General features: G+C 43.2%; 1 protein-coding gene across 1 annotated transcript in view; it reads left to right on the top strand.

Annotated features, from left to right (window-relative positions):
• The first annotated feature begins 954 nt into the window (after nt 1-954).
• Nucleotides 955-15,150, top strand: part of LOC139282961 (plexin-A2-like) — a 55,657-nt gene continuing 41,461 nt past the window's right edge. The window contains exons 1-2 of the mRNA XM_070902882.1: nt 955-2,178; nt 4,406-4,588. Of these exons, the coding sequence (XP_070758983.1) occupies nt 955-2,178; nt 4,406-4,588 (1,407 nt within the window). The remainder of the gene's footprint in view (nt 2,179-4,405; nt 4,589-15,150) is intronic.

The raw sequence follows: 15,150 nt of genomic DNA, 5'->3' as shown, positions 1-15,150 counted from the left end.
CCACACATCTGTCTTTATTTTGAGATAAAAACCTGTTTTTTGTTCCAAATTAGCTTATTTTGTCTCATCTGTATGAGAAACACCTTGCATCAAACATCAAACATCAAAAACATACATCGCACAACAGTTATGACAAGGGGGAGGGACTGTAAACACAGCACAACATCCTTTGTCATGTGTCTAACTCATCCATCCTCCAGTCCATCGTGCGTTTGAGGGACATTGTTTGTCCCCCGGAAATATCTACATAAAATATGCTAATGAAATTAAACAGGGAAGTGTGAGGGTTGATGATGCCTGGCTCTGAATCTCTAATGACTCCCTGCCATCCCTGGAAAAAGCCTGATTAATTTAGGAATGTCGGCCGCAGTGGAGAGTGATTAATTCCTCCTGGATTCAACCATTTAAACGAACAAGGCAGAGGGGAGAAAGAAAAACAGGGAGCCCAAAATATGGACACATAATTAATACATTTGGATCATTTAATTAGCCACCCAAACAGAGGGAAGGCCAGCTACAGTGTGTCACTGCTTTGTTCAAGTAATAGACCACAGTTAGTTCTCTCTTACAGAGAGGCGAATATAATGAGCCCCCCTGTTGATAGGGGGAATATTGGACCATCTCTCGGGCTAGTAAATATGGGGAGACAGTTTGAACAAATGATTACTTGTTTCTTTGATGTCTCATGTGTCTGACTAAGCAGAGATAGAGGGGAAAACAAGCACATATATTTCTGGCTTTGTGTCTAATGATACTCTGAAAGCAGTTTTTCACTCTTGAAAGAATCAAGGACCTTTTGAGTTTAAAACAAATATCTCTCTTTTCTCTTTCAGAAATATGTGAAGATCACAAGACTGCACTTCAGCTCATCGTTTTCAGCACAATCCTGCTCCTTGCTGCCACATGATCCCAGGTGTTTTGTCTGAGCTCGGTATTTTTCTTAGCCCTGTGGGGATGGGAATGTGCTTGGATAAAGGATGGACTTACTGCGGCCTCACTAAAGGTCACGGCCCTCTTAAGGTCATGTCATGGCCCCTGGCACTGTTGCTATTGACTCTAATCTCTGTGAATCAAAAGACGACTGTTGGACAGACTCTGAACACCTTCCAATCAGAGAGGAGGGAGTGGTCGCTGAACCACCTGACTGTGCATCAGTCTACTGGGGCTCTGTACATCGGAGCTGTGAACCGAATCTACAAGTTGTCAGCTAATCTCACCCTCCTGGTGTCCCATGATACGGGGCCAGAGTATGACAACAAAGCATGTTATCCTCCACTGATTGTCCAGCCCTGTTCGGAGCCTCTTGCCTCTACTGACAACGTTAACAAACTGTTGCTAGTCGACTACTCTCACAATCGGCTGCTGGCCTGCGGCAGTCTCTACCAGGGAGTCTGCAAGCTAATGAGGCTGGATGACTTGTTCATCCTCGTGGAGCCCACGCACAAGAAAGAACACTACCTGTCCAGTGACAACCAGACAGGGACGATGTACGGGGTTGTTGTGCCCTCGCAGGGTCAGGACGCGACTCTGTACATCGGCACGGCCGTTGGTGGCAAACAGGACTACTTCCCAACTATCTCCAGCCGCAAGCTGCCTCGCGACCCAGAATCCTCTGCCATGCTGGACTACGAGCTTCACACTGACTTTGTTTCCTCTCTCATTAAAATCCCCTCGGACACACTCGCTCTTGTCCCACACTTTGACATCTATTACATCTACGGCTTCGCTAGCGGCAGCTTCGTCTACTTCATGACCGTCCAGCCGGAGACGCCTGAGAATGGGATGCCCGCCGGCAGCTCCCCTGGCGACCTGTTTTACACCTCTCGCATCATCCGCCTCTGCAAAGGTGACAAGAAGTTCCACTCATATGTGTCGCTTCCTGTGGGGTGCGTACACAGAGGCGAGGAGTACCGTCTGCTGCAGGCGGCTTACCTGTCCAAGGCCGGCAGGGTTCTGGCAAAGTCGCTCAACATCAGCGCCCAGGAGGACGTGCTATTTGCAGTGTTCTCCAAGGGACAGAAGCAGTGCCACGACCCTCCAGATCACTCGGCTCTCTGCGTCTTCACCATCCAAGACATCAACACACGCATCAAGGAGCGGCTGCAGTCCTGCTACCAGGGAGAGGGAAACCTGGAACTGCACTGGCTGCTGGGAAAGGACGTGCAGTGCACCAAGGCGGTAGGTGGACTTAAAGAGAGAAAAGCACTGAGCTATTTGATTTTGCTTCCTACAGTATAACATACACGTGTTTAGGCCAACTATGAAACCCACAGGGTGGTGAGCAGCATTGATATAGATTTACTGAAAGTTGGCTCTTTGATGATCCACCACCATGATTGCAGCCTAAATAGCTGATAGGCAGGCAGCCAGAGCTGTGCTGGAGACACCATTCAGGTTTTCAGGATCCCACGAGAGCAGAAGAGCTGGAGGAGATTAATTCCACAATGCTAATCAGAGGAGTTTTGTATGGAGCTTTGATTTCATTCAGGGGTTTGGGCAATGACTCCCGCCTTCTTCTCCTCCCCTTTCTCTCCCCCTCTCTCTCCCTTCTCCTTCCTTCTACTCTTGTCGCTGTCAGCAGTATTTGAACCCTCTGAGACCTGTTCTTGATCTTGAGAAAAGGGCTTTCTTGTAAATGTCCAAGTCTGTGCCTTTGTAAAAGCTATAATTCTGCATAATGAGAGGCTTTCATGGAAACAAGTTGAAAGCGAACCATGAAAACAATGATATTCATCACATCCATCGCTCTGGTGGTTCCCAACATGTACTTTGATTCCACCATGCCATCAAACAAATAAGTTGTAATGTTATTCATAAAAGCAACTGAGGGAGGACAGACCCTCATAACAATGCAATAATTAAGTCTCACTACACCGTTAACCAAAGGGCTTTATGTCTAAAATGGACTGTAAATGAAACGCAGAGGTTCAGTTTTGATGATTGATCATTAGATACTGTGTTTGCTTGGTTACATGATTATTACTCAGTGAAAGATCAACAGCCAAAGAGCACCAACACGGCTTTTTGAGGCCGATACTGACTTCAGATATTTTCCTTCCTGAGTATTCTGCTGCAATCTGCCAATTATTGGGGTAATAAGACAAAAGAGTCTACAGTGATGCTTTAAGCTAAATGCTTATTTCAGCATGCTCACAATGTAAATGCTAACATACAGATATATAGCAGGTATAATGTTTACCATGTTCACTATCTAGAGCGTTAGCATGCTAAAATCTCATCATTTGCACGAAACAAAGTACAGCTGAGGCTAGTGGTAATGTCATTAGTTCTGCAGGTATTTGCTCGTAAATACAATTCATTGTCTGTGCCAGATTTTATGGCAATCAATCCAATAGTTGTTGAGACATTTCACCAAAAAACAAATCAGGGCACCACCAAAGTCAGTAGGATTCATCCTCTGGGGACCTTGAATGTCTGTCCAAAATCCCTTATATCCCTTATATTTTCTGATGCCCCTTTCCAAGGTGATATAATAGCTGTGACATTAAAAATTTCAGCAGCAGAATTTCAGTCCGGCAATTTTGCTTGCAATCAAAAGTAAGGAATGCAACTGTTCAAAAAAAGGTTCAAAAGAGAAGAGTTGAACGCTCACATACTAGCCAGAAAGAAAATGGCTTATTTTAGAGCGTGGGGTGAGATATTAAGTTCGCTTCACTGATCACTTTCAGTAAAGCTCAGGCACATTGCTTGATGAAAGAAAAAGCACAGTAAGGACTAATATGTGCATAAGAAGTAGGAGATGTGAAACAAGAAATTAGCTGCCCTAAAAAGGTAGATTTATACACTGAGTGACAGGCAATTAGCAAATGTTTGAGGTGCATGTTAGTAGATGTAACAGGACTGCTTAGCATGCTGCTCTCTTTGATGCTTAATCAAAACCTGACATCTCTTGTGCTGTGTGTTTGTGTGATGTCAGATCAAGCGATCTACAAATCACAGAAACAGGCGCAAAATACACAGCGTTTCTCGTGTTTGCCATCAGCAATTAGTCTGCTCCGCAAATTTGCCCGCTCCGAGGCTTGTTGATAAACGCAGCAGCCCAAACCCTTTTGAAGTAACCGTTTTTAACCCTGAAAATTGTGCACTTAATTCATGTTACGCTTGCCAGAAGTCAGTTTGAGTTCTCCTCTTATAGTCGCATGTGTCTACAGTGATCTCTGTCATTTTTCGGGCTCCCACTTACGCTCTTCCTTCTCTCTCGTTCCCTCCACCTCCCCTCTTTATATCTGTCATCCTCACTCCTCTTTCCTTTCACTCTCTCCCCTTTTCTTCCTTTCACCTCTTCGCCTGTTTTCTTCCCCACGTCTTCTCAAAAAACACCTCTCGGCCATCATGCTCTTAATGCTTTCTTCATCTTCACCCATCCCTCCCTCTCTCCATGCAGCCTGTTCCCATCGATGATCACTTCTGCGGCCTGGATATAAACCAGCCCCTGGGGGGTTCCCAGCTGGTGTCGGGTCAGACGGTGTACACTGAGAGCAGGGACAGGCTGACCTCTGTCACCTCCTACGTCTACAATGGACACAGTGTGGTCTTCCTGGGGACCAGGAGTGGACGGCTGAAAAAGGTGAGAACAGTAATACAGTAACAGACATGCTGAACTTAGATACTCAGGGATTGGTACTCTGGCTGTTTTCAGTGAACTTCTAATTCTCAACAACCAACTGCAACCAGATCCTCCTGATGACAAATTACTTCACTTATCTACTCAAAGCAATTAACGCTCTGTTAAGAATTTTAAGGGCCCAAGCCAAGACCAAGATAACCCTGATGACATCATTGTGACATCATCAGGGTTACTTTCTCCTCAGCAGGCTGTGTTGTAAAATTGGCAGAATTTCCCTTTATTGTCTTACATAACTATAAAAATCATTTTTCAGCTGTCCGTGAGAAAGACACCACTGAGATACATCGCCCATAGCTGCTTTTGTGTCTCACAGTCATGGCACATTTATGTAATAATGATCTTTAATCCATTAACACTAATTAATGCAATAATCTGCTCAATTAATGGCGTAATTAGCATGGCTGGTTGTGCTTGATATATCACGGTGATTACGGTGGGACATTATGCAGCTGAACAAAGGTGCAGTAATCATGCAGTACTACATCTTGTGCTTCAGCTTTCGGACCGGTGCTCTCAGACGAGGACAAATCGATGTAAATTTCCAGCCGTGACTACTTGAGCCAAAACTGAAGCACACGTCTGTTCCTTCAATTCCTTTGTATGAGTTGTATTAGTAACAGGATATTATGCAGCTCTGGTGCCTCTTGTTTAACACTGTCCTGGTGAATTTTGGTTTGAATAGCTTTTAGCATTACAAAGTACTTAAAGGACCCCTTCACTGATTTTGAACATTACCTCTGTGTACTTGACATGAATTTTTACATGTTTATAAACACTATTAAGTGTTCTCTGTATCTTTTAGGCAGGTTCATCGCTCCCCTAAATCCTTCACCTGATGAGGCATGACAAAATATAATGATTTCCATGAATAATTTACTTGTCTAACAAGTCTAATTTGTGTTTCAAAGCCTAACATTAGTCAGAGCCAGGTGTAGGGATTGATCATCAATACAGAGTACTGACAAGTCTAAAGGCCAGGATATGATCGAAAGGAACTAGTTCAAATGACGAGTGCTAATAGCTGTATTAACGGCCAGGCCAAGGTGGAGGGAAAAGCCTGCTGTCATAGGGAGGGGCGATAAACAATAAACACTCAAATTGGGATAATGTCGCACACTTTCAGACAGACTCATCTCAAAGGCATTCATAGTGTTGAACTCGTGTTTGTACATTCAAAAACTGATGAAGTAGTAAATGATGAAAAAAAGAGAGCTTGAGAGAGAAGTTCAAATCCTGACTGCCGATTATTTTCTCAATTAATCGGTTAATCGTTTTGGCTATAAAATGTGAAATTGAACAGATAACAGTCCAAAACCCAAAGATATTTAGTTCACTGTCATTTATGAGAAGGAAAAGCCTCAAATGCTCCCATCTGAGAAGCTAAAGTCAGGTATCTTTGCTTGAAAAAACGACAAACAATAAATTGAATATTCAAATAGTTGAATCAATCATGTCTAATTGTTTCCGCTGTAGACTACATACTCGACTCCGCACACTTGGCCAATCACTGAGTGATGTGGACATGGGGAGGGGTGGGGGGGTTTGACAATCTGACTTTGTTTAAAGCATACTGACCCCTTAATGGTGTACTGTGATATATTGGGGTGTGTTCTCACTCGCTGAACAACTTTAACATGATACGGTAGGTGAGCAAAGCAAAGCAAAGCAAACTAAAATACGCTATAGACGTGTTACTAAATTGATGAACAGAAAACAGGAATGTATCATCCACTCAAATCTTTCCTAGTGATGTTTTTCACCACTGTAGGATCCCTTACATCAGACTCACAGACATAAGATGACCTCTTTCTGAGAGGTTCATGAAGTCGATTTAGCTCGTTGTCCATCATGTTTCATTTCAAATGCATACTGTAATGATATATTATAATCAAGTTCTTATAAGGCTCACTCTTTGATCTAACTGGATTGACTTGGTAGCACCGCGGGCTCTGCTTACTGCACAGTCGTACAGCCTGCAACTGACTGAGGAAATGTGTGAGAGGACTGTTGTGACATTAGCCTGGGGGCCTCAGTCTTATGAGGAGCAATCTGTCTGACACACACACACACACACACACACACACACACATGGCTCAGACTGGGAGCACAGATAGCATCGCTGCAGCTCTTTCATTGGATGAGCCATTGGGGGAAAAAGACAAGATAGCCTGACAGAAAAAGGGATAAACTGAGACAGTGTGAGACAAAGGCAAAAGAACAGCAAAGGGAAGGAAGAGGGAAACAACAGAGGTGAAAAGACAGGATATTAAGTAAGAACAAGAGAGAGGGACAGATTTCGGAAGAAAGAGAAGGTAGACCAAGGAAGCAAAAAGTAGGTTTTGCATGTGTTCAGGAAGTGAGCAGTAAGTTGGGGTGAAGAGAGCGAATAATCCATCATTACTGTGTTAAGTGCAGAGCGTCTAAAGGCCAGAGTTTGTCATTACACTGACAGAGTGTGCAGCCATGATTCAGACTCCCAGGAGCCTCCGAGGAGCACGGGTCACCTCTCGAATGTTATTCCATCACCCTTAAATGGACAGGCAGAGTGGAAATGGGGCATGACAATAAATGCCATCAGCAGATCACTCCGGCAGCAGGGCCATTGCAAAGGTCAGGCCTGCCACGGGAAGGGTGTGACCGGGGTGAAAGGTCACAGGGATAACCAACAGTCTCACCATCCAGGCTCCATGCAGCATATGGATGTGTCCGTCAATGTCTCTCGATTAGGCCGCTCCTATTCTAGATATAACAGGGCATTTCTCTCATCATCTGCCACAGTTCTGTTGCCTGAGGTGGTTGATTTTAGCTGAGTAATATGACCCTGGGGGTAGCTCTGTGCTGAATACAAAAGGGGCTTTTACACTTTGCATGACGTACGCTAATGAGGTGAATCCAGGTAAAAGCCACTCTCTCTTATTTAAATCTATTCCAGTCTCAAGGCAGGAGGTGTAGATTGATGCTACTTTCCGTGGCACTGATGACACAGTTTCCACTTGTTAGCAAAAAGCTAGTGGGACCCAGTGAGTGCAAGATTAGGATTTCAGTCAGTACAGTCACATTAAGGTGTTAACCATTTATTGCAAAAATAATGCACGTTTGAGTTTGGTGACACAACATTTAAATCAACATGTAAACATATTGAGATAAACATAGACGTAAATGCTCATGCATGAGGCGGCTTGGTTAGGTGGCGAGAGTAGGTGGTACATGTACAAACAAATCTTTAATGCAAATTCCACACGGCTGAACTGGGTGTATTGAATCCTCATTGTCTCTGACCGAATCTGTAGCGTTAGGGCTGGCCTAATTGGTAGCTGACAACACCATTGTCAGCTTAGCCGTTGTTGTAATGTTTATGTGTAACAGCTCAGTTAATGTACGTTACCTTATGCATTGAGCTTATCGAACGACTGTAGCAGACAGGTGGTTGCTGAGCTACTGACCTTATAAACAGTGCAGCAGTCACAAGCAGCAGCATAATTATGAACAGTGACGTGATAGCTTACTGATGTGTGTACTCATGCATGTTTAAATGATGAAGTGAGCCCTTATCTTACAAAATATTAGTGAATAGCACCCATTGACTACTGACTGAGCTGAACAAAACGATTTGCATCAGTAAAGAGAATCATGATTCTGTTTGAGTAACAGTGCTTCGTTATAAATGGATTTGTACTTGATGCAAGGGGTTAACTAAAGGCCTGCTGTAGATACCTACGGCGAAGATTTAGGTTTTTAGTTCAGCATTAGTTTTCACCCGTTGATAGCACCACAGCATCACAGATGTACATGATCAGGCTGTATAATTCTTTAATTATGTTCCCAACAGTAACTGTGTTTACCATCTTTCATCCACTTTGTGCAATAGAGCAAACCATGGGAAGGTTTGTCTTCTCTAATTACTGAATAGGAGACTATTGCCATGCAATCACTGTGTTTTAATTCTTTCATTTGCTGTGATATAGAGCGATGATCACAGTAAGCAGAAGGTTTGCAGCGGAAATAGTTTTTGCAAGATGTGGTTGACTGAAAAGCAGCAGATTATGTAGTCTTTTCTTCAACTTGTCCATGTTGTCTTCACTGTCAACAATCTCCAGCAGCATCAGAAACGTGTAGGAGAAAACACAAGCAGCCCGAGCAGACCAATCACAGTTGGAGTCTACACATAGTATTTCCATAGTCAAGTAGCCCTGACGTCTGAGTCTAGTCATATACGATTGGACAGTGTGTGGGGCATGTGACTACAAAACAACTTCCATTCCTATTGATTCCTCTTTCACTATTAATGTAGTGCACGCAAAAGTAGTAGTTTATATATGCCTTATGATTAGTATTATTCTATAATAAACTAATTATAAAACTACAAACACATTTCCCCATGTTTTATATTCTGTTCCACTTCTTGTAGGAATGACAGCAGATTTTTGTCTCTATCCTACTTTAGCCCAGGAAGTAAGTAAGCAAGCAGCACACTCACTGTAGAATGGCATTATACCTATGCTTACACTGTGGCAGCATCAAACACATAACAGGTGTTGAGTGGAATTGATTTTTCTGAGGAAATGTTTTTGCAAAGCACAGTGATGCTCAGAAGGACTATAATAGCACACAGTGGAAGTGGATTGTGCAACTCAATATCAAGATGTTCCTACTAATATTTCGTGTGATTAGTGTGTATCCCATTTCAGAGGGAAAATCAATCATTTGCCACAACGCAGCAGTAATATTTTAATATATGATTAAACCTTTCAAAGTGTGCTCGAAGATTTCCCCTCAGATAGACAATAGTCTCTACAGGCCGGGGAGGGAGGTCTAGGCGGAGAAACTGTCCTTTAAATGAAGCATCACAAATTTGATTCCTGCAGCTGCCTGAACACTGCTCTTGAGCAAGCCACTGATGCCTTTACTGTTCAATCACTGTAAGAGAACTAGCTCAGTGCTGGTAAATATAATTTGAAGGACGCTCACACTGCAATATAAAGCGGGTGCAGCGTTGAACAAAATAAAAAACGGGCCGGCACATTACTTCAGAGGCCGCAGCTACTCAGCGGCAGTATTTCCCTTGAAATGGTTGAAAATGTTAAGCTCACTGCAAATAAAGCCTTAGTCAAATACTCTCATGTGCAAATAGTGGATTCATTATGGCTTATTGAGCATTGACGGGGTGGAGAGATTCTCCAGTGCATGGCTAAATGACTTGAACTTTTCAAAGTCACGGTTTCTAAGGGGGGCCAGGAAGGGGAGATCTGGTGATTGAAATCATTAGAATAGAGTTTCAGAGGAAGGGAGGAGTACGGGCTGTAGGTGTTTGAGGCCAAATTAAAAGGATTTTCATAACTGCAAGGAGGGAGCTGGACCCGCGGGTAAAAGTCTGCAGAGCACGTCACATTAGATGTCTTAGTGCAGCTGAAATAGTAAGTGGTATTAAGAGAGGCAATTTTGTGATAACAGAAAGGTGTCCGTCTGTCTGCTTTTCCTGACAGCAGCTTTATTTAGCAGCTCCGTCTCTCTCTCCAACTCCCTTTGTCCTCTCTTCCCTGTCTTTCTTTTCTTTCTCTTGCTCGGCCACACAAATGGAAACACACAAGAGGACCGTGACTGCATTGCGGTCAGGAAAATGAAGACCATACGGGTGCCATGAATTGTTCCACTGTCCCCCTCCCACGGCTTTTGTTGGTGGGCCATGGGAACCCGACAAACAATGGGAATGATTGGAGGGATGGGGGCCATACGGAGGAGGACAGGAAACAGAGAACAGGAAACCATGTCCTCAAGGAGAGAGAAAAGACGTGAACATGCAGAGACTGAGAGGAGACTGTGGTTAAGTTGTAGAAATTGTGGTATGAAGACTTGGAAGCTTGCCATGCAGCTGAAGGTTAGGGAGAACTGAAAATCTGGCTGCTGCAATTGCATGGCTTTCAACAATAACCCTCAAAAAACACACATGAACGAACACGTACACACACGCGCCACGACCTCTCTTCCGACCCAGTTGCTAATTGCGTTTAGGAATAGGCACTTACAACGTATCTAGTGGCTGCGATCAATACGCCTCTCTTTGTGACTGTAGTTAATGTGATGGCTGAATGATTAGCCCTGTCCTGTAATACACATCTCCACCTCAGTGACCCCTCCTCCCCTGAACGCTCTTCTGTTTCATTAGCCGCTGCGGCTCAGCTCTATCCCGAGCTACGTCTCATTAGCATTCACAGAGCCGTGATGGATATATGGGCTAATCAATGCCCGCTCTCCTCGGCTGTCATCCTCGATCGGACCATATGCACAGCCACTCGACCTTAAAGGTGGCCAGTTGTCTGGCCCTTATGTCGCTGCATGCCCCATGTCACAATATTGAGTCAAGCCTGTGCCAAAATCTGTCTTGCTTACAGTCTGTGTACATCTACTTTAGATCTAGTCTTGCGTGTATTTTCATTCTGTGCCCCTTTTCCAGTGCAATGGAAGATTTATGTGCGGTTTCTTGCCAAATTGTAACTTCTTTACTTTTGGTGGTTTTTATATGAAAAACAATACTGTAAACTGAATGTTTGCATGCAAGATGACTCACTGATTTCCAGCCAAATGTCATGTAAAGACTGATGGAGACAAGTTTGTTGTAGCATGTGTGGTTTGAGTCGGACAGAGCGGTCTTCAGGGACAGATGAAACCTTGTCAGAGTGGCAGATTGGGAATGATTGGTTGAACAGAGTGCTCCATGCCTGCTGGGTCATCATCCATATGTTAAGGTTAGCCGGGTGAATCTGGAAGGCACAGACTGGCTGACCACATATGGACACACTCTTTTGAAGATTGGACGACCATTACCACATAAACATAGTAATCATCTGCTTTACAAGGTTTCCCAATCTGCAGCGGAAAAGCAGGGGTTACATGTATCCTTCCTCTCAACATGAATAAAATCATCGCCTCAAATGAATCTCAAAATCAGCCCCATATGTAAATACTCAGGGGAGAGACATTTGGGTGGGTGTATTGCTCAAGGTCTGGCAGTTTTACAACGGAGCCAGCCCGACTCAAGCCAAGTGACATCTTAGAAGTCTGTTTTTTTTTTTGTGTTTTCTTTGGCTCTCACAGGATGAGAGTGCAGCCGAGCATTTAAGATGCAAACCCAGACACGAGAAAGGGAGGCTGTTTTCGTTAAGAGCACATGGGCTCAGGTTGCATATCTGTTTGTGGAAGCCATACTAAGCTGGGTTGTTTATATCCATCGCAGATTCTGCAAGGGAACCTCAGCAGCAGGAAGGATATTGCTGTTATTGGCTTAAATATTATTCGTGGGTTAAATATATATATCCTTGACAGCTGTAGAGAGAGAGTAAAATGAGAAGCTCACTGAGGTCGTAACATGTGGTATTAATGGCACATCAGTTCAGTTCTTCTGTTACACGACATGGACCACACAAGGGGAATCTGCTTGAATTTTAAATGGAGGTTAACTGAGTTTTTTCAAAAATATGTAGTCCTTGATATTGACCATAAAGTAATGTCCTAACTACTTGAATAAGACCACATTTACACTGAGTCACTTCATGCATCTCGAGCGGATCAGATAGCTTTTTTGATATACGGGTAGATGGCTGCAATGTGTGCAAATGCAACCAAGACACATCTGAGGTGGACTGAAATCCAATTGCCATGTTCCTCCTCACAGGGTCAACGGAGGCTGAAGTGACACGAAAATTAGAATGAGATTCTTAAGTCATCGCTCTCCATGTCTCATTAAAACGACAGGAAAAGTGATTTCAACAAATACGATCATACAGAAGGCGCACTGAGGTTTTGTAGCATGTATCTGATCCCTGATAAGTCCAATCGCTGAATGATCTGTGTGGGTCAGGGAGCAGCCTGAGTGACAGATGATAACATTTTTGTATCGCTGTAGTTCATAAAAATAATTCCTTTATGGATTCTTGTTAGCTAAGCTGTTAGTGTTGTAACTAAACTGCTACAGTGCGGGAGTTATTCCTCTTCTGGTGTTTTTGGCAGTTGCCAAACAGCTTCAGGTGCATTGCTGTCACCTGATTTACACGGGAAAACCAAGATGGAGCACAATCATTTTTGTGATAAGGACGACGGAAACACATATATGTGGCTAAGTTTATTCATTTACTGTATTTCAATTGGTGCAAAATGATAAAACATTAAATAAAGATTTCAAAGACATGACAAAAGTATAGTGATAAAACACAAAGACAAGGAAGACACACAAAACATACTATACACTCAAAATAGAAGAGGACAAAGGGAAACATAGCAAACATATAGTAACAATATTAATAATACTAATAATAACATGGCTTTATAAGAGGCTAAATTTAAACAAAATCTCGTCTGGATTTTATGTGTAGTGAAAATGGAGCCTAATATCGTACTATGGAGATTGTTGCATATTGGGTGTGTGTTCCTGATATGCTATAATCCCTGATAGTGTATTGATCAAACAAGTGATCATGCACACAATTTACAACTACAAATGTAATGAGAGCAGCCATCAAAAGAGTGAGTGTGCAGTGTGTAAGTGTGTTTGCATGCAAGTGTATATGTGTCTTTGTTTGCATGCCTGTGTGCGTAGGTGAGTATGTGCATGTGTGCGTGTGCAACTTTGTGTGTAATTTCCTACAAGAAGGCTCATTATAAAACCAATTAAACCCGCCTTACTCTCATTATGGAGCTGTGGGGCTTAAAGAGAGATTGAGGACCTGTTGTCCTTCCCAGAGGGCTTCTGCCTGGTCAGCCCTGTTTTAAATGATAAAAAACACTTTTAAATCCGCTGAAATCAAACACCACGGATCAGTCATGATGGGTCAGTATTTTGTCTGAGCTCATCCCTGCACTCCTGGCCCTCAGTCAACATCACTATACCCGACCAAAAACTCACATGGCTCAATATCCGTCCTTCTATAGATGATGCTTGTGGGGTTTCTTAAACATGGTCTAACCACATAAACGGTCACATGCTGTGGTTTACATCTGTGCTATTTATGAAATGAAGAGTGTGGGAAAACATAATGTAAACTGGCACCATTATTATCGGGACTGTGGGATGGGAGAGGAGGAATTGTATAAGAAGGAGGAGGAGGAGGAGGAAGAGTAGGAGCAAGAGAAGACAGGGCAAGAGAAAGAAACCAGACAATGAACGAGAGAGCAAGAAGCTTAGCTGTGAGATAAATCTGTCTATGAAATAACTGTTTAAAGGACAGGAGTGTGCACGTTGTTGAGGTAATGCCAGTCTGACCGGTGAGACACGCTGTGTGCTTTTATGATCCCAAATCAACAGACGATCTAATGTCACTGTTGTGCTCTTTACTTTTGTGTTTTTGTATGTGGAAGATGACACACCACCCTTCCCATACCCCCTAGTATGTACCCTCCCACCTACATACACACACACACACACACACACACACACACACACACACACACACACACACACACACACACACACACACACGTTTGCACATATTTTCTCCCTCCCGTCTTTAGTCTTGGCTGGTGGAGCTGAGGGTTGGAGAGGCACAGCTGCCTGGAAGGTGGAGGCGTGATTGATTGATGAAGTTTCGGTGCCCAGGGGATCCAATCATGTAATCAGTTTGTATTGATTGACTGTCCCCATTGAGAGACTGCTGAGGCTCTGCCACCATGTGTGCGAGCTAGACCTGGCACAAGTTCAAAATCTTCCGCAGTCAAATTTGATTTGGGTGGCGAGGTCGCTTAAGTCCATGCGTCAGGATGCATGCAGGGAAGACTGGCATTATTGCACTGCAGACGTTTTGCAACACTTCCACAATTCTCTGCTCCAATTCCTATTTATCTTGCATTTATTTATGATTGAGAAATTAATTCAGAGTTACTGTAATTGCATCACGTGGCTAATGATCCAATCTCCCTGGAAATTAAATAGGGCTTCAACCTGGGTTTGCATAGCTAATGAGCATTTCCTTCTCTAGCTATCATGCTTTATTTAGACTTTTCTCTCCATTTCACATTTCTGACTTCAATTTCAAGTGTCACGTTATCATACTCTGTGATGCAATTCACATCATTCCTGCACCAACGGTGAAAGATGGGTTTTATGAATGCAAATAAAGGTATTTTTGTGAAATAAAAAATTGAAGGAGCACTGTAGTGCAAAACACATTTGGCAATGGCTATGCAATATAAACAAGACAAACAAGAAGGTCTTTGTTGTCTCTGTGGTAAACAGATGAAAAGTTGAAACACTTTCATTATGTAGTGAGAACAACTAACGTTTATATCAGCAATAATAAAGGGTTCTTCAGCTTACTCACCATTTTACATCTTTACAAACAGTTTCACGTCCTCACAAGGCTGCCTTTCGACAGCTCCAACATCAGTAAACCACTTATTACAAAGACAGACCTCCTTTTTTGTTTGCCTCACTGCAACAGCGCATCTTGTTTGTAGGCAGAGGTGGCAGAAGAGAATCGAAAACCCTTCACCAGTGGGCATCTGTTCTCCATGCT

The sequence above is a fragment of the Enoplosus armatus genome, chromosome 3, assembly GCF_043641665.1.
Source record: "Enoplosus armatus isolate fEnoArm2 chromosome 3, fEnoArm2.hap1, whole genome shotgun sequence".
NCBI classification, from domain to species: domain Eukaryota; kingdom Metazoa; phylum Chordata; class Actinopteri; order Centrarchiformes; family Enoplosidae; genus Enoplosus; species Enoplosus armatus.
The sequence above is the reverse complement of the archived record's forward strand: the minus strand, read 5'-3'. Positions and strand labels throughout refer to the sequence as shown.